The sequence below is a fragment of the Papio anubis genome, chromosome 17, assembly GCF_008728515.1.
Source record: "Papio anubis isolate 15944 chromosome 17, Panubis1.0, whole genome shotgun sequence".
Lineage (NCBI taxonomy): Eukaryota > Metazoa > Chordata > Mammalia > Primates > Cercopithecidae > Papio > Papio anubis.
The window spans coordinates 68,455,862-68,479,339 of NC_044992.1; the positions used below are offsets into that span (position 1 = coordinate 68,455,862).

The following is a 23,478-nucleotide window of genomic DNA, read 5'->3' on the forward strand; positions in this document are numbered from 1 at the left end:
TGGTTACACCCAAGACCCCCTTCTCCCCCAGCCCCCATCTCAGGCTGTATCAGCACCATTATTGCCATGGCTTGGATGCTGACCTTACAGTCACTCCTGACTCTTCTCTCCCATACACTCACCCTGTCCCTCAGCAAATTCTCCCACCTTCAGAATACACCGTAGAAGCCCACCTCTTCTCACCCCACCAACTGACCCCAACCAGCTATTCCCAACTCAGCAGCCACGGGGATCTTTCTTTCCCTCTCTCCCTCCCTTAGTTCCTTTCTTTCTTTTTTCTTTTCTTTTTTTCTTTTTTTTTTACAGAATCTTGCTCTGTTGCCCAGGCTGGGGTGCAGTGGCACGATCTAGACTCACTGCACCCTCTGCCTCCAGGGTTCAAGCAATTCTCCCACCTCAGCCTCCCAAGTAGCTGGGATTACAGGTGTGCACCACCACGCTCGGCTAATTTTTTGTATTTGTAGTAGAGATGGGATTTCGCCATATTGCCCAGGCTGGTCTCGAACTCCTGATCTCATGTGATCTGCCTGCCTTGGCCTCCCAAAGTGCTGGGATTACAGGTGTGAGCCACCATGTCTGGCCCAGTGGGGTCTTTCTAAGTCATCAATAAGACCAGGTCCCTCCTCTACTCCCAGCTCCCTCATGGCCCCCAGCTCACTCAGGTAAGAGCCCAGGTCCTTCCAGTGGCCGCACTGTGCCTGGCCCCATGTCCCTGTGGCTCCTCCTGCTGGTTCTGCCACTGTCCCTGGAACACAGTGATCTCAGGCTTTGCTTCCCCAGGCAGGTGGTAATGACACCGCACACAGCCCAACCCCAGCTCTGTCCTTTTAACAGGGGGAGTGCATGTGTGCATGGGTGTATTTATGTATTTATTTTTTGTTTAGGAGAGCGGAGTCCTCTCTGCTCTCACTTGGGGAGGGGCCTCCCCAGCCTCGGGGGGGCTCTGGATGGGGCCAAGGAAGAGCTGAAGCAGAAGAAAGCAGTGCAAATGCAAGCCAGGCTGGATGCTGGGGTGGGGGCTCCATGTCCCGTGTGGTGTGTGTGAAAGAGACAGAGGCGGACACAGAGACACAGCGACAGAGAGGATCCGTCTCCCTGGCTCCGGCGCTCGTGTTTCCAGCCGTGTGCACTCAGGTCTCCCGGTATGCGTGTCTGTAGGCACCTGTGTACGTGAGTCTCTGTGTTTTAAAAAGGAAAGTGATCAGTTTCATAGTAAAATAACAGCCCCAGCAAGCACCCTAGTCAGCAGCGGGGAGATCAATACCCCCGTTAATTGAATGCAACTCTCATAAATCAGGAGAGGAAGTCAGAATTAAACCTCCTTCCAGAGGTGGCCTGGAGAGCTCGTTCTCAGGGTAAGCAGACTGGACCAGAATCAGTGGTAACCTTGTGGGGCCGGGAGGAAGGGGCTGAGTCTCAGGGGCCTCTTTGGGGTACCAGCCTGAAGGGAGTTGAGGATTGGGGCCTGCGAGGAAATAGTGACCTGCCACTGGCCACCTGCGGAGCCAGAGTTCCCCACTGGCCCCAGCCTGTTGCCTAGGCCTCAGGTGGTGGAGGGAACAGAGCATCTGGGTCTGGCATGTGGCCTGCAGTGTTGGCTGTCTCTTTGGTCCCCTGGGGCAGTGCCTGGAGGCTGGCTGCACGAGGTTGGCCTTGGGAAGAAGGGTGGACAGTGACCAGAGGCCTCGCTTGGCATTCTTTCACTTTCCGAGTAAGAAACGATGGTTTTGGTGGAATGCCTGGGGCTTAGTGGGTGTGCAGAGAATATACTGAGGCCCAGGTCTCCCATGCCAGGTGCATTGAGCTGTTTTGCAGATGCAGTGAGGAGATGCAAGGCTGGTGCAGGGCAGTATCAGTCCTGGGAGTTTGCCGTCTGACCTTGGGAAAGCCGCTGTATCTGTCAGACGTCCTGGGACCTTGGGACCCAGGCAGGCTCTTGAGGTCACAGTGCCCATGGGAGGTGACTGAGCCCACGGGAGGTCACTGTGATGGGTTTGGGCCCACCAAGGGGCGGCTCCAGCAGGCAGGGAGGGGAGAGCTCTCAGGGAACACACCTGATAGCCTGGGAAGTCACCGTTCCCTCTCCCCATCCCCGCCCAGAGCTGTCTGCAAACCCCTCTGGTCTCAGAAGCTGTCTCGGGCCACCATGGGTACCTTCACTGGGATAGAGGCGTGTGGTTGGCAGGTCAGGGGCCTCTTTCAGCCAGTGCCACCCAAGGGCAGCCCTCGACCCCCAGGGGCATGTTCTGGATTCCAACAGACTTTGCTGCAGAGCTAGCTGAAGTAATAATTATTAATCATCATAATAATTAATGATGATAATTAATGACAATAGTAAACAATAATAACAGCCACCCTCTATTAGGCACTTCTGAACTTTGAATGTCACCAGCAGCTTGGTGAGGAGGATCCTGTCTAGGTCTGAGCCAGGCCTGTGCAGTTGGCACAGCCCCGCGGTGCTGAGAGCCGGACCAACCACGTGACAGCCATGTTTACTGGAGATGGGATGTGAAAAAGTCCCAAGTTCCCAGTGCAGTCCCTGCCAGGCTGGGAGGGAGGTGGGATCCTTCAGGCTGCAAGTATGTCCTGTTGGCCCTGAGGGCTTCCTGATCGTGATGAATGTCTCCAGCTTTTCTGTTGAAGGCAGGGTGGGACCAGAGACCTTCCCTCCCCTCTTATTGGCCGTGCTGTGGGTTAGGATTCCTTCCTTCCTTCCTTCCTTCCTTGCTTCCTTCCTTCCTTCCTTGCTTCCTTCCTTCCTTCCTTCCACCCCACTTCCTTCCTTCTTCCTTCCCTCCTCCCCTCCCTCCCTCCTCCCTCCCTCCCTCCCTCCCTCCTTCCTTCCTTCCCTTCCCTTCCTTCCCTTCCTTCCTTCCTTCCCTTCCTTCCTTCTTCCTTCCTTCCTTCCTTTCTTTCTTTTCTGGAACCAGGATCTCCCTCTGTCACCAGGCTGGGTAAGTGGTAAATCTCAGCTCATTGCAACCTCCGCTTCTGGGAGTTCAGCTGATGCTCCCGCCCTCCCAGCCTCTGGAGTAGCTGGGATTACAGGCACCATGCCACCCCTAGCTAATTTTTTTTGTATTTTAGTAGAATCGGTGAACACCATGTTTCCCAGGGTGGTCTCAAACTCCTGAGCTCAGGCAATCTGCCCACCTCGGCCTCCCAAAGTGCGAGGGTACAGTGAGCCACTGCGCCTGGCCCTGGGGTTAAGTTTCCAACATAGAAGTTTGTGGGGACACGGGGCAGCTGGTTTAGCAGCAGGCAGATGGCGCCTTCTGTGCTTACTGCGCCGCTCAGCTCCCAGACTCCCTTTGACAGAACAAGGGAGCCGAGGCTCAGAAGGCTCGTGGGTCCAGGACATGCAGCACAGGGCCAGCCTGGTGGCCTGGCTGGCTCCAAAGTTCTCGGTGCTTCGAACACAGGTTGTTCCTCTTCTAAGCCCTCTGTGGCCCTGATAGGCCTTGAGGAGGGCAGGAGGCTTCCTGGAGTGTGTCCCCTGACCCCACTGAATAAGAAAAAGCCAGCACAGCAAGGCAGGTGTGGTATCAGGGCCAGGAGGTGGGAAGTCTCTTTTTGAGACAGTGTCTTGCTCTGTTGCCCAGCCTGGAGTGCAGTGGCTCAATCACGGCTCACTGAAGTCTCAACCTTCTGGGCTCAAGCAATCCTCCCACCTCAGCCTCCAGAGTAGCTGGGACCACAGGCATGTGCCACCACACCTGGCTAATTTCTGTATTTTTAGGGGAGATGGGGTTTCACCATGTTGGCCAGGCTGGTCTCGAACACCTTACCTCAGATGACCCACCTGCCCCAGCCTCCCAAAGTGCTGGGATTACAGGCGTGAGCCACCATGCTTGACCAGGTAGGAAGTCTTTAGAAGGAAGCTCCAGGACTGTGATGGGCCAGTGGCCTTTGCCCCCCAGTGAAGCCCCAAGTGCCGGGCAAGAAGGAAACTGGCAGACCCTGTGTGGAGAACAGAAGGTGACCTTAGGCTGGTCCTAGGGCTCCAGATGCAGGGTACTGGCACAGAACATCTGGGGTCCCCAAGGCCAGCCTGAGGTCCAGTGATTTGCTAGGAGGACTCAGAACTCAGCACAGCCATGATCCTCACAGTGACAGCTTATTCCTGTGAAAGGATATGGATGAAAATCAGCCAAGGGGAGGGGCGCACGGGCGGGGCAGGGCCCTGGAGATCTGCATGGAGCACCGGTGTCCCTTTCCCAGTGGAGCTATGACAACGCTTGCTCTCCCAGCTATGATGTGGGACAACACGCGTGGGTGTTGCCAGCCTTGGTGTCCAGCGATGTTATGGGGGCTCAGTCTCAGAGGCATGACTGACCACTCAGGGGCTGATCTCAGTCTCTGGCCCTTCCAGAGGTCAAGCTGAGGTGGCGTGGCCCAAGGCCCCCACCGTCAGTCACAAGGAAGCACAGACTGTTGGGGGTGGCCCAAGGCCCCACATAAACAGGGACACTTTTATCAGGGAGCACTCCAAGGGCTGAGGGGTGAGCTCCCGGGAGCGGATCCAGGGCAGGCCCTTCTTTCGGATGTGTGGGTGTGGACATCCTGGAGCTGCCCAGCTCACCTGTTACTGCACGCACAGTATGGGTTCTTGGGTACCTGCGTGTTCTTCCTTCTTGCCCTTGAGTGGCTCAGTGATACCCTGTGATGCGCCCCAGGGTCACCCCACACAGACACACCCTAGATTGCTCTCCCCTCTGCTCGCTCTCCCTGATAACCCCCCTCAGGGTGTCCTTGAGGCTGGGCCTGCGTTTGGTTCATCTGTTTGGTTCCTCTGTGCCTAGAGCCCAGCACCGAGCAGGCACGTGGTAAATATGTGTGTATGCACGTGGATGATGGGACCTCCTCTGGGGACACCGCTCCTGAGCTCTCCAGCCTCCCCTCTCCCTGACTCTCACAGGCCAGGTCTTCACTGTTCACTGTGTGTATGCACGTTCATGCTGCTCTGCCGGAAGCCGCTGGTTCAAGCTCACCTGGGTTAACAGCCTTCCTCTCTTAAAATGCGTGTAACGAAGGCATAAAAGAAAAGAAAGGAAAATGTACTATAAGCAGGACCAAAGGGCTCAGGGGCATCTGCACCAGCTGGAGAAAGACTGGGTGCACTTGGTGGTGGGAGTAAGGCCCAGTGGATTGTCCCCTGTCCCCCCTGCCGGGGTAGATAGAATTCAAGGTTCGTACCCTGGTCATGGATTCTACAGGGTTAGGGTGGTTGTTGCCTGGGAAACTCCTTCTGCCAGAGCAGCTTCGGCCTCGCCTCCTGCAGGGCCTTTTGCTCAGTTTTGGCCTTGATCCTGATGTCCTGCTCCCACCCTGTGCATGGACCCCTTCCAGGTGAAATGGTGCATTCCTGCCTGTCTCAGAGCCCCCCTGTTGGCACCACCTTCCTGGGGTGTAAGAGGTGGAAAATGGATTTTCTTCCGGCAACCCAGCGTGTCTCAGGGCAGCCTTTTCTGATTGATTGAAGACAGTGTTCCATTTGTGGCTCTAGGATGCTTCCTTTGCTGAAGACCGAGGCCTGGAGGCCTCTTGTAAGCTTGTAGGCGCTGCAGTTGTGTCCAGGCATTCATTAGGGCCACCTGGCTCCCTGTTCTCCACCAGGAACGTTGTCTCCAGCTGTCCCTCTCCAGCCATGTTGCCTGTTCAGCAGCCTTCTGTGCTGGGCGGGGTGAGCTTTGGGGCTAGGTTGCCTGGTTGGACTGATTTTCTCATTTAATAACTGTGTGACCCTAAGCAAGTCACTCAGCCTTGCTGTGCCTTGGTTTCCTTCCTGATCTGTCCAATGGGGGCATTAAGAGGGACCAGGATGTTGTCATGGGCATTAGACGAGATCAGAGTATAGAAAGAGCTGGACAAGTGATTGCTCAATACCTGTTGGCTATGTAACTGTCATTATCGTTAGTGGAACGGTTTTCTCGTGTCCTCCTAAAAGTCTAAAAGAAGTCTTGCCTCCCTGGGCGGCCTTATGACGTCCATAGAAAAGATTTTAGGCCTGGGCACGGTGGCTCATGCCTGTAATCCCAGCACTTTGGGAGGCCGAGGCAGGTGGATCATGAGGTCAGGAGTTCAAGACCAGCCTGGCCAAGAAGGTGAAACCCCATCTCTACTAAAAATACAAAAATTAGTTGGGCATGGTGGTGGGCACCTGTAATCCCAGCTACTCAGGAGGCTGAGACAGAGAATTCCTTGAACCGGGGAGGTGGAGATTGCAGTCAGCTGATATTGTGATAGTGCACTCCAGCCTGGGCGACAGAGTGAGACTCTGTCTCAAAAAAAAAAAAAAAAAAAAGATTTTAAATGGCATTGGTTTCCTAGGGCTGCTGTAACAAAGAAGCACAAACTGATTGTATTAAACCACCTGTCCCTAACACCCTGGCATAGACTGGTACTGCTCCATGGCCTGTTAGGAACCTGGCTGCACAGCAGGAAGTGGGCAGCAGGCAAGCAAGTGAGGCTTCATCCATATTTACAGCCGCTCCTCATCACTCCCATTACCGCTTGAGCTCCGCCTCCTGTCAGATCAGCGGTGAGATTAGATTCTCATAGGCTTGAAAACCCTATTGTGAACCATCCATGTGAGGGATCTAGGTTGCCTGCTTCTGATGAAAATCTAATGCCTGATGATCTGTCATAGTCTCCCATCACCCCCAAATGGGACCATCTAGTTGCAGGAAAATGAGCTCAGGGTTCCCACTGATTCTACATGGTGGTGAGTTATATAATTATTTCAATAATAATAGAAATAAAATGCACAATCAATGTAATGCACTTGAATCATCCTGAAACCACCCCCACTGCCCCTCTCCCTGGGTCTATGGAAAAATTGTCTTCCAAGAAACTGGTCCTGGGTACTAAAAATGTTGGAGACCACTGGATTAAACAATAAAAATTGATTGTCTCACTGCTCTGGAGGCCGGAAGTCTGAGATCAAGGCGTCAGCAGGCAGTGCTAGGGAAGGATCTGTTCCAGGCCCTGCTCCTGGCTTCTGGTTGTTCCTTGACTGATGGGAGCACAATTCGAGTCTTCACATGGTGTTCTCTCTGTATGTGAGTTTCAGACCAAATTTCCCCTTTTGATAAAAACACCAGTCATATTGGTCACTCCAATATGACCTCATATAATCACTCATTACATCTGCAGTGACCCTGTTTTCAAGTAAAGTCACATTCTTACCTATTGGGGGATAGGGCTGCAACATATGAATTTGAAGGAGGGGGGAACATCGTTTAACCCAGTGCAAAAATTATATTTTATAATATATGAAAATCACATATTAAAATGTTTTTTTGATCTACAAGGGTTTTTTTGCCCCCCCGATTTTTAAAGAAGAAATTCAAACATTTGAGGGTCCCTAAAATCCAACGTGGGCCCTGGCCTGTACTCTAGCCCTGGTGGAGAAGTCAGTGCTGTGCTGCTTCTCCACGGTGACCTTTACACCTGAGCCCTGGGTTCCCCACCACGGTGACAACACCGAGGCCCTGGGTTCCCCACCGCGATTTGACAACAACACCAAGGCCCTGGGTTCCCCCACCGCAGGTGACAACACTAAGGCCCTGGGTTCCCCTACATGGTGGGCAACACACACCAAGGCCCTGGGTTCCCCACATGGTGACAACACCAAGGAACCCTGGGTTCCCCAGACCACATTGGCTGAAGGCCATTGGCCACCTCCTCCCAGTCCAGCCCCTCTTTTTCTTTCCAACCAGGCATTTCCCAGGCCATAGATCTGTTCGCGGTTTGAGGCTTTTGCTATTTATCTACTTTTTGTTCACTTTTAGAAAAACCTCCTCAGGAGAGAAAGCCTCTATCGTGTATGATTTGAAATAGAAAGGGCTGTGCAAATGCTAAGTCCAGTATAATAATAGTGATGCCAAAGTAATTCTGTTTGAACAAGTTGAACTTGTTAAATCAGACAGATGCCATCTACTATTTAAAAGCCTGTGTAAAAGCGATAGGTTTCACCTTGAACCGGCTTGTCATTAGGAAAATTACTGAATCCCAGAAAGTAAAGTGCTTTGCTTTGTATTTGGTATGATGCTTCCTCAGGAATGGGATGACTGCTGTCCTAAGGGCAAAAGCATATCAAGCATGTATTGAGCATCTCCTGTATGCTGGAGTACTTTACATTTGAAGCTCACAGCTAATCTCCACAATAGCTCTGTTACTCGAATTTCACAGGAGTTAAAGCCTGAGTTCAAGAGGTTAAGGTAACTTGCTAAGGCCACACAAATGTGAAATGCAGCAAGGATTTGAACCCAGGACCTCTGACTTCAGGGTTTCCTCTTTCCAATACATCTCTGGATAATGTGGAGAGTCCACTGACCCAGGGCTTGAAGCTCAAGGGCATCCCTTGATTTCTTTCTTTCCTATAAGGCTGGCAGGTGAATTAAAGCTTGGCATTCCTTGGCCAGGACATGGTTGGCAAAGAACTTTCCTGACAGCAGGGGCATCCAGGAGAATGGCTCTCTCTCTCTTTTTTATTTTAACAAAGTCTTGTTCTGTCACCCAGGCTGTGTGCAGTGCGATCACCACAGCTCACTGCAGCCTTGACCTCATGAGCTCAAAGCTTGATCCTCCTGCACCTCTCAATCTGGTAGCTGGGACCACAGGCACACCACCATGCCCAGCTAATTTTTAAAATTATTTCTAGAGATGAGTATCCTCGGTTGCTCAGGCTGGTCTCGAACTCCTGGGTTCAAGTGATCACTCCTGCCTTGCCTCCCAAAATACTGGGACTACAGGCGTGAGCCTCTGGGCCTGAGCCTGGACTCTCTTTGTGATGGTTAAAAACCGAACACTCAATTCTGCAGATGGTGATTATAAGTAGTTTCCTAAGTTTCGCCATAAAAATGACCACAAAACCAGATGCCTTAAACCAGCAGAAATTTACTCTTTCCCAGTTCTGGAGACAGAAGTTTGAAATTAGGGTGTCGGCGGGGCTGCCATTCCTTCAAAGCTCAGGGGAGACCCCTCCCTGCCCTTCCTGGCTGCTCCTGGTGGACGCTGGCAGTGCCACAGCCTTCTCTGTCCTGCACCAGTGCATCACTCACTCTCTGTCTTCTTCGTCACGGCCTTCTCTCTGGGTGTCTGCCCATTAGCCTTCTAGAAGGAACCCCGTGGTGGACCAGGGCTGGCCTGATCGATATGAACTCACCTGAACTAATTACATCTGCAAGGACCCTATTCCCAAGTAAGGCCCCTCTTGCTTGCTTGCTTACTTAGCTTTAGCTTTTTTTTTTTTTTTGAGGGTGAGTCTCAGCTCTGTTTGCCCAGGCTGGAGTGCAGTAGCGCCATCTGGGCTCACTGCAAGCTCCGCCTCGGGTTCACACCATTCTCTGCCTCAGCCTCCCGAGTAGCGGGACCACAGGCACCACTTCAGCCCGGCTAGTTTTTGTATTTTTAGTGGTGGGGTTTCACTGTGTTAGCCAGGATGGTCTCGATCTCCTGACCCTGCATTGGTCGCTTGATCTCGGCCTCCCAAAGTGCTGGGATTACAGGCTTGAGCCATTGCTGGCCGACCAAGTACACCCAACCGCAGGGTAGGAATTTGAGTGGGAGTTTTACATATAGACAGATTCACCTACGAGATTAGGTTACACAGAATATTTCTAGTACACAATATTTCCTGTGTTGCTGGCAGAGTCATTCTTAGCCCCTAAACCTAATTTCTGCACTGGCTACCGTAAACATTACGTTTGCTTACCTGTTGCTTGAACATCATATAGAATTGGAGTCACAGGTACATTATCTTTTTTTTTTTTTTTGAGACAAAGTCTTGCTCTGTCACCAGGCTGGAGTGCAGTGACGCGATCTGCGGCTCACTGCAGCCTCCACCTCCTGGGTTCCAGAGTGATTCTCTGCCTCAGCCTCTTGGTAGCTGGGATTACAGGGGACACGCCATCACACCCGGCTAATTTTTTGTTTTGTGGTACCCCAGTAGAGATGGGGTTTCACCATATTGGCAGGCACAGTCTTGGAGCCTCCTGACCTCAGGTGATCCCACCTGCCTCGGCCTCAGGTGGGATTACAGAAGTGAGCCACTGTGCCCAGCCATAATCTTTTTTATTTGGCTTATCATGCTCAGCATTGTGACTCTGAGATTCATCTATGTCATTGCGGCAGTAACTTCATTTTTACAAAATTTTTTTTATGTCCATAGGTTATTGGGAACAGGTGGTATTTGGGACATGAGTAAGTTCTTTTAGTGGTGATTTGTGAGATTTTGGTGCCCATCACACAGGCAGTATACACTGCACACTATGTGTAGTCTTTATCCTACATAAGGTTCACAGAAGTTTCAGCTGGGCATGAATTTTGGGGGCACTCTTCAGCCTCTGGGCGATGGAGCCCTGAGCACGGGGAGCCCACACACTGGGCAGTGCCGGCTCCACACAGGAAAACTGAGTCTCTGTGTCCTCGGGGACTCCAGGACTCCGTTAGGGAGTTTCAGGCTGGCCACTCACAGCCACACCACAGCGGGGGCAGGAGATTCAGAAAGTGATCACAGCTCTTGCAGCACAGATGGAGAGGAGCCTTGCTCAAGGAAGTGCCTCCAGGAGGGGCTGAGAAATGGGTTGAGGTCCATTCAAAGTCTAGTTGATATGCAGGACCCCCAGCTTGTCTTAGCGGCGTGAGTTGTTTGTGCCCTGGGATTACCTGGTTGCAGAAAGGTAGGACAGGCGCCCAGTTTTTCTCCACCTTGCGTGCCTCCTGTGTCATGATGGGAGCCCCTAGAGGCCCAGCCTTAGCTGCCCTTGCTGGTCTCAACCCCTGACCCTGCAACTTGGTGGGTTCCCTGCTCACACTCTGTCCTTGAAATATTCATTCCAGGCCGGGTATGGTGGCTCACACCTGTAATCCCCGGCACTTTCCAGAGAGCAGGCGGGGAGGGTCACTTGAGCCCAGGGTTGGAGGGCTGGCCTGGGCATATTTTCTACAGAAATTTTTTTTTTTTGAGGCAGTCGCTCTGCCATAGGCTGGGTACAGTGGCCAGATCTCAGCTCACTGCAAGCTCCACTTCCGGGGTTCCCCGCCATTCTCCTGCCTCAGCCTCCCGAGTAGCTGGGACTACAGCCAAATCACCTCCTTGGCTAGTTTTTGTATTTTTTAGTAGAGGCGGGGTTTCACAGGTGTCCGCCAGGAATGGTCTTGATCTCCTGACCTCGTGATCCGCCCGTCTCGGCCTCCCAAAGTGCTGGGATTACAGGCTTGAGCCACCGCGCCAGGCCCTACAGAAAATTTTTTAAAAAATTAGCTGGACGTGGTGGCTCATCCATATGGTCCCAACAACTTGGGAAACTGACTTTGGAAGATTGCTTGAGCCCGGGAGGTTGAGGCTGCAGGTGATCTCGCCACTGCACTCCAGCTTCTGTCCAGGGTGGCAGAGTGAGAGCCCTTCTCTCTCCCTCTCTCTCTCTGTATATAAAAAATATTCATTCCTGTCAAAGGAGCGTCCATCCTGCCCCTGTAGGTCAGCATGGAAAGCAGCTCCACGATCTTCATCTGGACTGATTTCAGAGCCCAGCAGACATCAAATCAGCATGTTTCTTCTTGGGGTGAACCCAGGCATTCTCGGTGGGAGCACATCACTGCCCAAAGGGCGAACACTGGTTCTTGAAACAAGCATAGTAGCGGTAAGAACGTGTAAGAAATTTCCTAGATGGGCCATAATGAGAAAAGGTTGATGTGCCCTGGTCTAACCCGAGTCCCTGTGGCTGCTGCTTCAGCCACATCAATATCAGTGCTGATCACGAATGCAAACAGTGCCGACGTTGCACAGGTGCCGCTGGCCATGCACTTCACAGCTCTCTCTTCATTCAGGCCTCACGATGGTAGCTGCCCTTATTTCTTAAAAGACGAGACTGGTGAACACAGAGAGGCTCAGTTACCTGCCCAGGGTCACACAGCTCATAGGGAGCTGAGCTTCTCTCGTCTCCTTGTGTGGTACTGGTAATGGTAATGAACCTTGATGCGTTTTGGACGGATGAAAAATACTCCTACTTCCTTCTGCCTGAAGACTTTTTGAGCAAACGAAGCAGGTGGCTTTTAAGTCTCTTCTCTTTCTTCTTTGCAATCTCACAGAAGGCTGTCGTGCATTCAACTTTGCGCTCCAAAAAGCCATGTCCAAGCCCTGGTCCCCAGGACCTGTGACTGTAACCTTATTTGGATATAAGGTCTTTGCAGATGTAGTCAAATTAAGAGGAGGTGCTACTGGATTTGGATGGGTCCCGGTTCCATGGCTGGTGTTCTTATAAAGAGAGGAAGGTGGACACAGACACACACAGGGGAGAAGGCCGTGTGAAGGCGGAGGTGGAGGTCGGGGTGAAGTAGCCACGGGCTGAGGAACACTGAGGGCTGCTGCTACCTCCGGAAGTTGGGAGGGAGGCCTGGGGGAGACTCCTCCAGAGTCGGAAGGCACTGGCCGTGCTGCCGCCTTGCTGTCTGCCTTCCAACCTCCAGAGCTGCCAGAGGAGAAATGGGTGTGGTTTTAAGCCACCTGGTTTGTGGAGATTATTTCAGTTGCCTAAGGAAACTAACACAAAAGTGGTGGCATTTTTTATTTTAAGAGTTTTATGTTTGTTTGTTTTTGTCAAAGTTTGCCTTGGGCACTGAACTAAAGAGTGAGAGGACAGACTGGATTGTGTGTACGTGTGTGCATGTGTGTGTGCGTGTGTACATGCGTGTGTGCAAGAATGTGCATCTATGTGTGCATGTGTGCTTGCATGTGTGTGTGTGTGTGTCCATGTGTGCGTGTGTGCCTGTGTGTGTGTCTGTGCGCATGTGTGCATGTGTCTACTGGGGTGTGTATATGTGTGCACGTGTGTGCGTGCATGTGTGTATGTGTGTGCATGCATGTGTGCACGTGTGTGCATGCATGTGCACACGCATGTGTGTGCATGTGTGAGTGCGTGTGTGCATGTGTGTGTGCATGTGTGAGTGTGTGCGTGTGTGCATATGTGTGTGTGTGCACATGTGTGTGTATGCATGTGTGTACATAGGGGGCTCATTCCCCATTCCTGTCATCTGCCTTTTGTCCCCTCCACTTCTGTGTCTGCTTTGCTCCCACCTGTCGTCATCCTGACTAGTCCTCTGACGTGTATGGGGCTACTGCCCTTTCTTTCCTTAGGAAAGGTGGAGGTGGGAGAGGAGGATGGCTGCAGAGGGCGGGTGGCCATTGAGGGTTTCTGTTATGCCTTCTCTAGTGGGCAGCTCACCAGGCTCAGAAGATGAGGAGAGGTGGGGTTTGCAGACCCGAGCGGAGCCCAGGTTGAAAAAATCCTTCATTGAATTCCTGTTATGTGCAACCATAAAGACCAGTACGTTGTATAGGGATAAACGGAGCTTAAACAGGGCCGGCAAAGCCACGGGGTGAGGTGAGAATCAAAGGAAACCGAATTAATATGTTTAAAAAAAGGCAAGCAGCTTCCTGGAGAAAGCCCCCCAGGGCTATCTTTGTGTGAGAAGATCTGCCAGTCGAGGGGAATCCATCTCAATAGAAGTTTGCAATGAGATAAGTACAAGATATGACGGCTAATAAATGTCCCTGAGAGCTGAGTAGTAATCAACACAGGAAATAAATTCTCCAAAAATAGAAGCAACACTGGTATCGATGGTGAGGTGGAGGGCTGTGGTGGTGGCAGTCACCTCCTTTAAGATCCTGGGAAGGATTTGTTCTCAGGAAGCCAGTGATAATTTACCGGAGTTTTAATACCTGGCAAGTTCCCAGGCTTCTGTGGGTGGAATTCATTTTGGCACAATACGGCCTCTTGGGAGGAAATAGAGAGACAGACTGGGAGAGGCCTGGCTGTGCCTGGGAAAAGGCCTCTGTCACTTGTGTGGTCCCTGGACAGAACCTAGCCAGGCTCTTGAATGGAATTCGTCTGCCTGTTTCAGCCCCATGTGTTGCCCTTCAGCACACATGCAGTAATGCACAGGCATGCCTGACACATGCAGATAGGGTCACATGTGCAGATAGGGTCACATGTGCAGTCGTGGGCACACATGCAAATGTGATCACATGTGCAGTTGTGGGTACGTGTGCAGTTATGGGTATGTGTGCAGTTATGGGTATGTGAGCAGTTGTGGGCACACGTGCTGTTGTGGGCACATGTGCATATGTGGGGACATGCGCAGATGTGGGGACATGCGCAGATGTGGGGACATGCACAGATGTGGCACCTGTACAGTTGTGGGCACATGAAGATATGTTCCCTGACTGCTCAGGGAAGGTGGATGTGAGGCCTGGGGCCGAGGGGCGGGGATGTCCAGTAGTAAGGGCCTCTCTGCAGATATGATAACACATGCAGTTGTGGTCACATGTGCAGTTGTGGGCACACATGAAGTCATGACCAACATGTGCAGATATGGGCTTTCCTAGATGTCTGTAACGTGTGTACTGGCTGGGGTAGGCTGCCAGCTCCATCTTCTCACCCGATCCACTCCCCACCATTTGGTCTGCTTGGGGTTAGGGTTTGGGAGCCTGGGGCGTTGCAGAGCCTGCCAGCTTTGCCCGTGGGCCTACTGGCAGGACCCTCCTGGGAAGGCCATCTTGGCCGGTGCTGTGGCTCACCTCCGGCTTCTCCCACTTAGGATGCCCCCTGGGGCCGGCCTAATGGAGCGGATCCAGGCTATTGCCCAGAACGTCTCCGACATCGCTGTGAAGGTGGACCAGATCCTGCGCCACAGCCTGCTCCTGCACAGCAAGGGTGGGTGCCAGGGGGCAGGGGTGCCCTCTACCCCAGGGAGCCAATGAACTGGGTGCTGGGCGGGCCCTGGAAGGGTGGGACACCTGAGGCGTGGCTGAATTCTCTTCACAGCAGCTCTCCTGGGTCTTCGGGGCCCCAGTTTAGGCTTTCAGGAGGAGGACTGGGGGTTCACTCCCCCCGACCCGGCAGGAGGGCGCTGAGGACAGAGGGAGTCCCTGGAATCCCAGCCACTGGGGTCCACAGTTCCAGGAGTGAGGCCACCTGGGGAAGGGTCCCTGGGCGGCCCCCTCCAGTCCCTGTGATGTGAGGAGCAGCGAGCTGGGGGCTGCAAACCTCATTTCTGCCTCCTCAGAAAACGCTGGGGACGCTTTCGGTGGGTGCATGAGGTCTGCCCATCCAGGCGGCTGCTGGGTAGCTGTTCGCACCAGCTCCTCACTGCTCCTGAACCCCCTAAGGAGGCTGCGGGCAGCCCAGGCCCAGGGTGACCTTGTGCGTGGGTTGTGCTGCTGGTGAGCTTTAAGGTGGGAAAGTCTGGCAGCAGTTTGTGTGGGAAGCTGCCTCCTGCACCCAGGTCTCCCTCCCTGGGCTCCTCCTTGGACCCAGGCCTTCAGCAAGGTGACCTCTCCCTACAGTATCAGAAGGCCGGCGGGACCAGTGTGAGGCGCCCAGTGACCCCAAGTTCCCTGACTGCTCAGGGAAGGTGGAGGTGAGGCCTGGGGCTGGGGGCGGGGATGTCCACTAGCTAGGGCCTCTCTGTCCAGCCCCGCCCCTAACCTAGGCACAAGCTGGCAGAGGCCAACCTCAAGGAACAGCTTCTCTGCTCAGTGCATCCACCCCACCCATCAACCCAAATCCCCCAGGAGGAGTCGCCCTCAGGTGTCGGTGCTTTCTCACAGCAAATGATTAAATCTCTGAGTGTCACCGCCAGCAGCCAGAGTCCCCCAGAGACTCAGAGGAGTGGCCCTGGCCGCCCTGTCCCCGCTCTTCCTGGCCCAGCCAACAGCTGGACACAGAGTCTTCCTGCCCCATCTCTGGGGCCACCGCTGGCTGCGTGAAGTCTCCCCTGTAGGAGCTGTCCGCAGCCATGAAGCCAGCGCCCCGCTGGTTCTGAATGCCCTAAGGGGTGGGCAGTGGAGCCGCAGACCCCTTCCTCAGTGACCATCTGGGATCACTGCAGCTGGATCCTGCCCTGGCTCCAGCCCTGGCCGCCTTGGAGGCTGCTGCCTGACCTTGGCCTCTAGCCCAATAGTGCTCTGGTAGTGGGGAGACAGGGACCAAAGGGAGAGTGAGACAGCCAGGACTCCTGGCTCTTTGCCCCAGACCTTTGAGCCAGCGTTCTCTCCCAGTCCCTCCTCTTTCCAGACATGAGGGCTGGTGGTCCTGCCCCTGCCATCTCTGGGGTCCTTCAGGCAGGTCCTTGTTCAGTCTCTTCTCTGCCCTGTCCCCTGTTGCATCAGTAGGGCGGGCCGCATGGGCCCCATCCTTGACCTCAGGGCCCCTGGGGTGCATGTGCAGGGGAGCCCCCGAGGGTTGGTGGGGCTGGCGCAGCCCCCTGCCCAGCCTGGCCCTCTCTGCAGTGGATGCGTGCCCGCTGGACCTCCGACCCCTGCTACGCCTTCTTCGGGGTGGACGGCACCGAATGCTCCTTCCTCATCTACCTCAGTGAGGTCGAGTGGTTTTGCCCACCGCTGCCCTGGAGGAACCAGACGGCTGCCCAGAGGGCACCCAAGCCCCTCCCCAAAGTCCAGGTGGGCCTGGGAGGTGGGTGGGCTGGTGAGGGGCCGGCATGGCTGGACATCCTCAGGGACAGCAGGCAGAAACCTCTGCCCTGGGGGAATGAGACTGAGCGGCTGTGCCAGATGTGTGGGCGAGTCCCAGCCCACCCTGCCGGGCAGACAGGAGGCCAGCCTGCCAGGGCCTGTCTGCCTTCTTTGAGATGCCACCAAGCTGGGCCTGTTTGCAGAGCAGGTGGGGGGCCTGGAGGTGCCCCCTTAATGGACTAGAATAGTAGTAATAGCAGCTGTCATTTATTAAGGGCTTTCTGTGTCCAGGCGCTTTATTTGCACTTAAAGTTCCCAGCCATCCTTGTGCCATCATATTTGACAGACGATGCATCTGAGGTTTACCGTTGAATTAATGGGCTTGAGGCGCACAGTTGCTGTGGTGGCCACATCTGTCCCCTGCCATCAGAGTTCTGCTATGATCACCGCCCACTGCCTCCCTGCTGTGGCTGGGATCCCAGGAACTGCTGTGGTTGGCTACCTGCCTGGAAGGGCTGGGTGCCGGTCGTTAGAGCTGGGCTGGGGAGGGTGTGTTGATGGGGAGGGCAGGACTTCCTAGTTTTGGGGGCTGATGAGCCCCTTACAAAGTGTGGGAGAAGCTGGAGCAGGCCCCAGCCTCATGGGAGGGTGCCAGCCCCTGTCCCCAGGCCAGCAGGAATGATGGTGGCTACAGGTCGAGGGGCAGAGAGAACTGAGGTCTGGACCCCTCCAGGCAGTTTTCCGAAGCAACCTGTCTCACCTCCTGGACCTGATGGGCAGCGGGAAGGAGTCCCTGATCTTCATGAAGAAGCGGACCAAGAGGCTTACAGCCCAGTGGGCGCTGGCTGCCCAGCGCCTGGCACAGAAGCTGGGGGCCACCTGGAGGGACCAAAAGCAGGTGTGTGGCCCCTGCCCCCTCATGTGCAGGAGTTGAGAAAGCTCAGGGCCCCCACTTCCAGGTGGGCATGGAATAGGTCTTCAAACAAGCTGTAGTGGGCTTCTGAATTTGATCAGAGGGAGCAAGGGGTGGAAATGGCAGAGTCAGGATAGATGTCTGTGGTGGTGGCCCCTGGCCCTTTTCAAGGTTGGGACCGAATGACAAGCCCCCAAGGGGTCCTGCATTCTGTGTACATCTGGTTCATGTCAGGCAGAAAAGTCATGGTATTGGCCTGAAAATTTGGGAATATTCTGGGGAGCTTTGTTAGCTCATCCCTCCCTTCTTCCTTCCTCCACCCAGTAGATATTTACATGACTGTCACATTGCCCCTTTATTTCTTTCAGAGCCCTTATCATTTCATGAAATTATCTCTTGTCTGTGTTCACTGTTGTCTACCTCTTCCATCTGGAACATAAGCTCCATGAGGGCAAGCACGCGACTATCTTGTTTGCTCGTGTCCCCAGTGCCCGATCTGGTCACTCTGGTGCCAGAAAGCACCTGCTGGGGCCCAGCCTGGAGACAGGGTCTGCTGCCAGCTGGTCTCCTGGCCGGTGCCCTGGGGGGCGGGGCTGAGAGCTGCTGCTCCTCCCTGCTCACCCTCTGTGTTGCACCAACCCAGATCCTGGTCCACATCGGCTTCCTGACGGAGGAGTCTGGGGACGTGTTCAGCCCTCGGGTCCTGAAGGGCGGGCCCCTGGGGGAGATGGTGCAGTGGGCGGACATTCTGGCTGCGCTCTATGTCCTGGGCCATGGCCTGCGGGTCACAGTCTCCCTGAAGGAGCTGCAGAGGTGAGTGCTGGGGAAAGCCACTGGCGTCGAGTGGGGCAGGGAGGAGATGAAGGGGAACCCTCCCCTCCCTCCCGGGGGCCGTGGGACCCCCTGTTCCGCCTGCAGGTCCCACGGCCCTGAGGCCCTGAGATCCTGGGAGGCGTCCTGGTGTTCTGCGAGACATCGCCCGCAATTCCCCTCCTTCTGCCCGGTCTTGGGGGATGTAGCAGGGAAGTGTGTTTGCATAGCTCTGTCTGGCCAGGGCCTGGCTCCTTCTCTGGTGTTTCTGCTCAGGGACTGACACGTATTGGCTTGTGGAGTTGAGCCACGTCTGCACGCCAATTGAGCCCCTCTGCCTGCCATCCTGGAAGGCTTGGTTTCTCTTCTGGAACTGGGCTCCTTCTTGGGTCTACTTTAGGGTCTGGAGACCAGTAAGAGGTGGAGGGTGAAGGGAGTGGGTGGGTGGTGCCTATCCCTTACCCAGTGCTGGGTTTTTCAGGGTCCCTCAGATGCTGTGGGAGGTGGAAGGGCAGTGATTAGAGGCTCCCCTGGGTGCTTGAGGGTAGGATGGGGTGAGGCTGAGAGTGTGGGGATACCAAGGGGGTAAGAGTGTGTGACTGGGTTTATTTTTAACCACTGTTTCTGTGGGATATAGGAATACAGAAGATTTTTCTCTCTTTATTAATATTTATTATATGATATTTGATGCATACAAAGTCTATTTAAAGCATGTTGTGAAACATGAGAGTCAAATCACCTCCCATGTGTGACCATCCACTTAAGATCATTATGTCACCAACGACTCTGTGTCTGGTGTCCGCTGATCTCTCTGCCTCCTCCCTAGACGAAGCCTTAACTTGAACTTTGTGTATATTATTCCTTTGCTTTTTTTTTTTTTTTTTTTTAATGGAGTTTCTCTCTTGTCACCCAGGCTGGAGTGCAGTGGCGCAATCTCGGCTCACTGCAACTTCCACCTCCCAGGTTCAAGAGATTCTTCTGCCTCAGCCTCTTGAGTTTGCTGGGATTACAGGCGCGCGCCACCACGCCAGGCTAATTTTTGTATTTTTAATAGAGACGGGGTTTCGCCGTGTTGGCCAGGGCTGATCTCCAACTCCTGACCTCAGATGATCCACCTGCTTTGGCCTCCGAAAGTGCTGGAATTATAGGTGTGAGCTACTGCGCCCAGCTTCTGCTATACATATATTTTTAAATCTTATTTATTTTAAAATAGAGATGGGTTTTCGCCATGTTGCCCAGGCTGCTCTCAAACTCCTGGGCTCACGTGATCTGCCTGCCTCAGCCTCCCAAAGTGCTGGGATTACAGGCACGAGCCACGTGCCCGGCCTACTCTGCTATCTAACATAGAACTTATTCCTTCTATCTATCTATATGTTTGTACCCATTAACCAAACCAACCTCTCTTTATCCCCGCTCCTCACCACATTTGATGAGATTATTCCTCAAGGTCTTCCTTAAAGACCCCAGAATTGTTTGCATGTGAATCAACTTTTCTTCATTAGCCCATTAACTTCTACTCAGGTGGTTTTCAAGTGGTTTCCTTGTGTGTCTCCCCAGAGCCTCCCCAGAGCCTCTTGCTGGTCTAATTGGCCTTCTCTCCACTAATGCTGATGCTCTGTAGTACAGTAGTGTTGGAGAGCAGAGGATGCTGATGAGGACAGAGCCATGGCAATCTTAGGTCACTAGGGCCCAGCAAAGCACCAATCTTGGGCAGCTCCTTAGTTTCTACACTTCTTCCCTGCAACTCAGAGTTTGCCAGTAACTCAGGAAGAACGTCCGTGACTCTGATCAGAGGGAGGAGTCTGGGCCAGTTGTTTTGAGTAGTGGGAGAAGGAGGCTGGGTCTGGATTGTGTTGCTTAGGAGTCTGCTAAATGACCCAGTGCTTTGAAGGTTTTCATCCCCATCGCCTGAAATTCACAGCGCTGGAGTCATCCTTTTAAGTGAATGCATTCAATGGATAGGCTCAGTAAAGATGAAAAAGTGTCTCCAGAGAGGAACAGCACATGTAAGTGAGGCTATGGGGAAGAAGCAGGTTGATGCCAGAGACTAAAGAGGCAGCTGTGCGCTTGTGGCTGTGTTGAGAAGCACCGTCCAGGTCAAGGGTGGGCTCTAGGGGAGGAAATCCCCACCTTGAAACAGCAGGTCGGCCGCGGTGGCTCAAGCCTGTAATCCCAGCACTTTGGGAGGCCGAGATGGGCGGATCACGAGGTCAGGAGATCGAGACCATCCTGGCTAACACGGTGAAACCCCGTCTCTACTAAGAAATACAAAAAATAGCCGGGCGAGGTGGCGGGCGCCTGTAGTCCCAGCTACTCGGGAGGCTGAGGCCGGAGAATGGCGTGAACCTGGGAGGCGGAGCTTGCAGTGAGCTGAGATCCGGCCACTGCACTCCAGCCTGGGCTACAGAGCGAGACTCCGTCTCAAAAAAAAAAAAAAAAAAGAAACAGCAGGTCCAGGAGCTGCAAGGAACCCGACTGGGAGCTGTCCCCTAGTGCTAGTGCTGAACCCACAGAGGGACTCCCAGTGCTGGGAGAGGGAAACAGCACATCCCTCACTCTGGCTCTCACCCTGGTGACACCTTGTTGTCAGATCCAGCTGTTCGCACTGTGCAGGCCACTTTAGAGCCAAGGTGTGGGCCCCCCTCGCTTGCCTGCACCCACTACTGCACACTAAACTATGTCCACCCCCGGCTCCCTCTGAACAGAGGGCCTGGAAGAAGCATCGAGGCTGTCTGTGGAGCAGAACGCTGCAGAGGCAGTTAACATTTGCAGATTATGGAAAGAGGTGATTTTTCCCTGGCCTGGAAGCTTCCTACAGGGAAGTCAGAAGGGGCGGGGCTGAGGAGGAGGGAGAAGAGAAGGGACCTGGGTTGGGAGAAGCTAAAAAGGTCTTGAGCAACTTGTGAGTGGCACAGCCAGTGACTGTGGCTGACCATGAGTCAGACCTTCCTCAGCAGAGCAGCTAACAAGGGTCTAGTGGCCCTTGATGCCTGGGTCACCAGAGACCCCAGGATGTAGTGGGAAGAATTCTGGGGAATGGGAAGAATTCTCAAGGAATGAGAAAGTGTCTCCTCTGCATTCATGACAGCCCAACGCCACCGATATCATCTTTCTGTAAGAAAGGCAGATATCTGACGAGTCTCCTTGAGAGGTGGGAATGGAACTCAATTGTTCTGCATCTCAGCCCATGCTGGGTTTCTGCTCTCTTGCCTTACCCTGAGCTCTTACTTTCCCAGAGCTCTGCATCCTCTTCTGGTCTCTCCCCTGGGCCCAGCACTGAGCCTGTGGTCAGGACAGTTGCCAACACCCATCTCAGGGCCAGAGCAGGGACAACGGGGGTGGCTGCACTTGGGAGGCCCTGAAAGTGAGGCCCTGGTAAAAAGTGACAAGATCAGGAAATGCCCTTTACTTTACTATTGATTGTACTTTACTGCCTTGTTCTTTACTATTCATATGCCCTCAGACATGCACACAGAGACCCACATGCACACACACATGTGAACACCCATTCACATGCATGCACACGTGTGTATACACTCATGCAACCTCTGCATGCACCCATGCATACACGTGCATATCCACCAGATGTGTGCACATACATGTATACTCACCCACTCACATGCACACTCATGGACACATACTCATAGCCTCTGCACCCACACGTGCACACCCACACATGCACACCCACTCACACACCTGAATATGCACACACTCCACATACACACGTGCAAATGCACGCTTCTGCATGTGCAGCCATGATGCACCTATACAGACACACATGCACAGTCTCTTGCACACACATGCACATCCATAGCCCACAGGAATCAGTGTTTTTTACCAAGCAAGGCTCCATTTCCTCTCAGACTCTTGCAGATCTGAAGGAGCTCCAGGGAGAGGTTGCCCCATCTCTGGTTTGCAGTTTGTTAAATGGGCAGGACCAGGACTGTGCTTAGATGCCCTGGCCCTTGGTCCCCTGTGGGGTGAATGAACGATCTTGCTCAGACAGGGCAGAATGGTGTAAACAGCTCAGCTACCTCAGGGGATCTTCTTAGGGAGGTGATTTCTAAATCTGCTACCAAATGCAATTTAAAAACAACTAAAAGAATAAAAATAAAAACTAAACCACCCTCCCCAGGAGAATTCCCCAGTTATGCCTACAAAATTTACAGCATCAGCTATGGTTGGAATACATTCAGGGTGGGGGTTCTTAACCCTGGCTGCAGCAAACCACCTGAAGCACTTTAGAAACTTACCAGTGTTTGGGCCCCAGTCTAGGCATCTCTGACTTCATTCATCTGGGGTGGGGGCCCAGGTAACAAGTTTAAGCTCCCAGTGATTCTAATGGGCACCAAAGGTTGCAAATTGGAAAAGCTTGAGGCTGTGGCTTTTCTAAGCCCCTCAGCCCAGTACACAGTCTGGGTGGCGATGGGGCTGGGACATTGTAGAATGCATGGCTTCTTCAAAAGGCCTCGTCTGTGTCCCCAGTGTAGTCCTGGAGGATGGGATTGGGGCCCCAGGCTCAGAGCTCTAGAAGAGATGTAGAAAGAATGGGAGGATTCATCCTGAGTCCTCCTCTGCACTCCTGAGAACACCCAGGATACCCTTGGTTGCTGGAGTGTGGCCTAGTCGGGGGGTTGGGCCACAGAGGCACCCCGTGGAGGTGGCCCAGATGGTGGGGCCTCTGGCGTCCTGCCCAGGGCATCAGGTGGGAACCTGCTGGCCTGAAATGCACTTTGTGCCACGCCCTTTCTTGGATGTACTTTCTTCCTTCTTCCTTTGTAAAGTGGGGGCATTGCATTGGTCCCCACAGTTGGCGAGGTCAGTGACAGATGTAAGGCCAGGGTGGAGGTACAGCTGTGAGCTCCCAGGCACATTCCCTGCCGGGGCCTCTCTGATACATAAACGCAGGCCTTTCCTCACAGCAGAGATGTCAGTGCAGCTTGAGATATGGATGAGCCTCCTAGAGCTGCCGTAACAATGGAGCACGCGCTGCAGGGTTCACACAGCAGGAGTGAACGAAATGAATCCTGGCGCTGGAGCATGCTGCAGGTCCAAGCGCAGGGTTTTGGCAGGGCTGGGGCTTCCTGAGGCTGCGAGGGAATCTCTGCCCCAGGCCTCTCTCTGGGCTCCTGGTGGTTTCCTGGTGAGGAACTTGGTGACTCTTGTCCTGCAGCTACATCTCTACAATCATCTCTGCCTTTGCCTGGTGGCCTCCCTGTGAGCGTGTCTGTGTCCAGATGTCCCCTCCCTATAAGGACCTATTGCATTAGGGCCC

At 53.7% G+C, this 23,478-nt stretch overlaps 1 protein-coding gene and 1 long non-coding RNA gene across 8 annotated transcripts in view; both read left to right on the plus strand.

Moving 5' to 3' along the window:
- MGAT5B (alpha-1,6-mannosylglycoprotein 6-beta-N-acetylglucosaminyltransferase B) overlaps window positions 1-23,478 on the plus strand; it is an 80,033-nt gene that overhangs the window by 19,107 nt on the left and 37,448 nt on the right. For all 7 annotated transcript variants that reach the window (XM_031657806.1, XM_031657807.1, XM_031657803.1 and 4 more), the window contains 5 exons: window positions 14,605-14,720; window positions 15,353-15,426; window positions 16,298-16,468; window positions 17,214-17,378; window positions 18,037-18,206. In XM_031657806.1, coding sequence (XP_031513666.1) covers window positions 14,605-14,720; window positions 15,353-15,426; window positions 16,298-16,468; window positions 17,214-17,378; window positions 18,037-18,206 — 696 coding nt within the window. The remainder of the gene's footprint in view (window positions 1-14,604; window positions 14,721-15,352; window positions 15,427-16,297; window positions 16,469-17,213; window positions 17,379-18,036; window positions 18,207-23,478) is intronic.
- On the plus strand, window positions 19,434-22,305 carry LOC116271082. The gene is made up of 2 exons (XR_004179517.1): window positions 19,434-20,346; window positions 20,655-22,305. It is a non-coding gene; the product is annotated as an uncharacterized LOC116271082 (long non-coding RNA).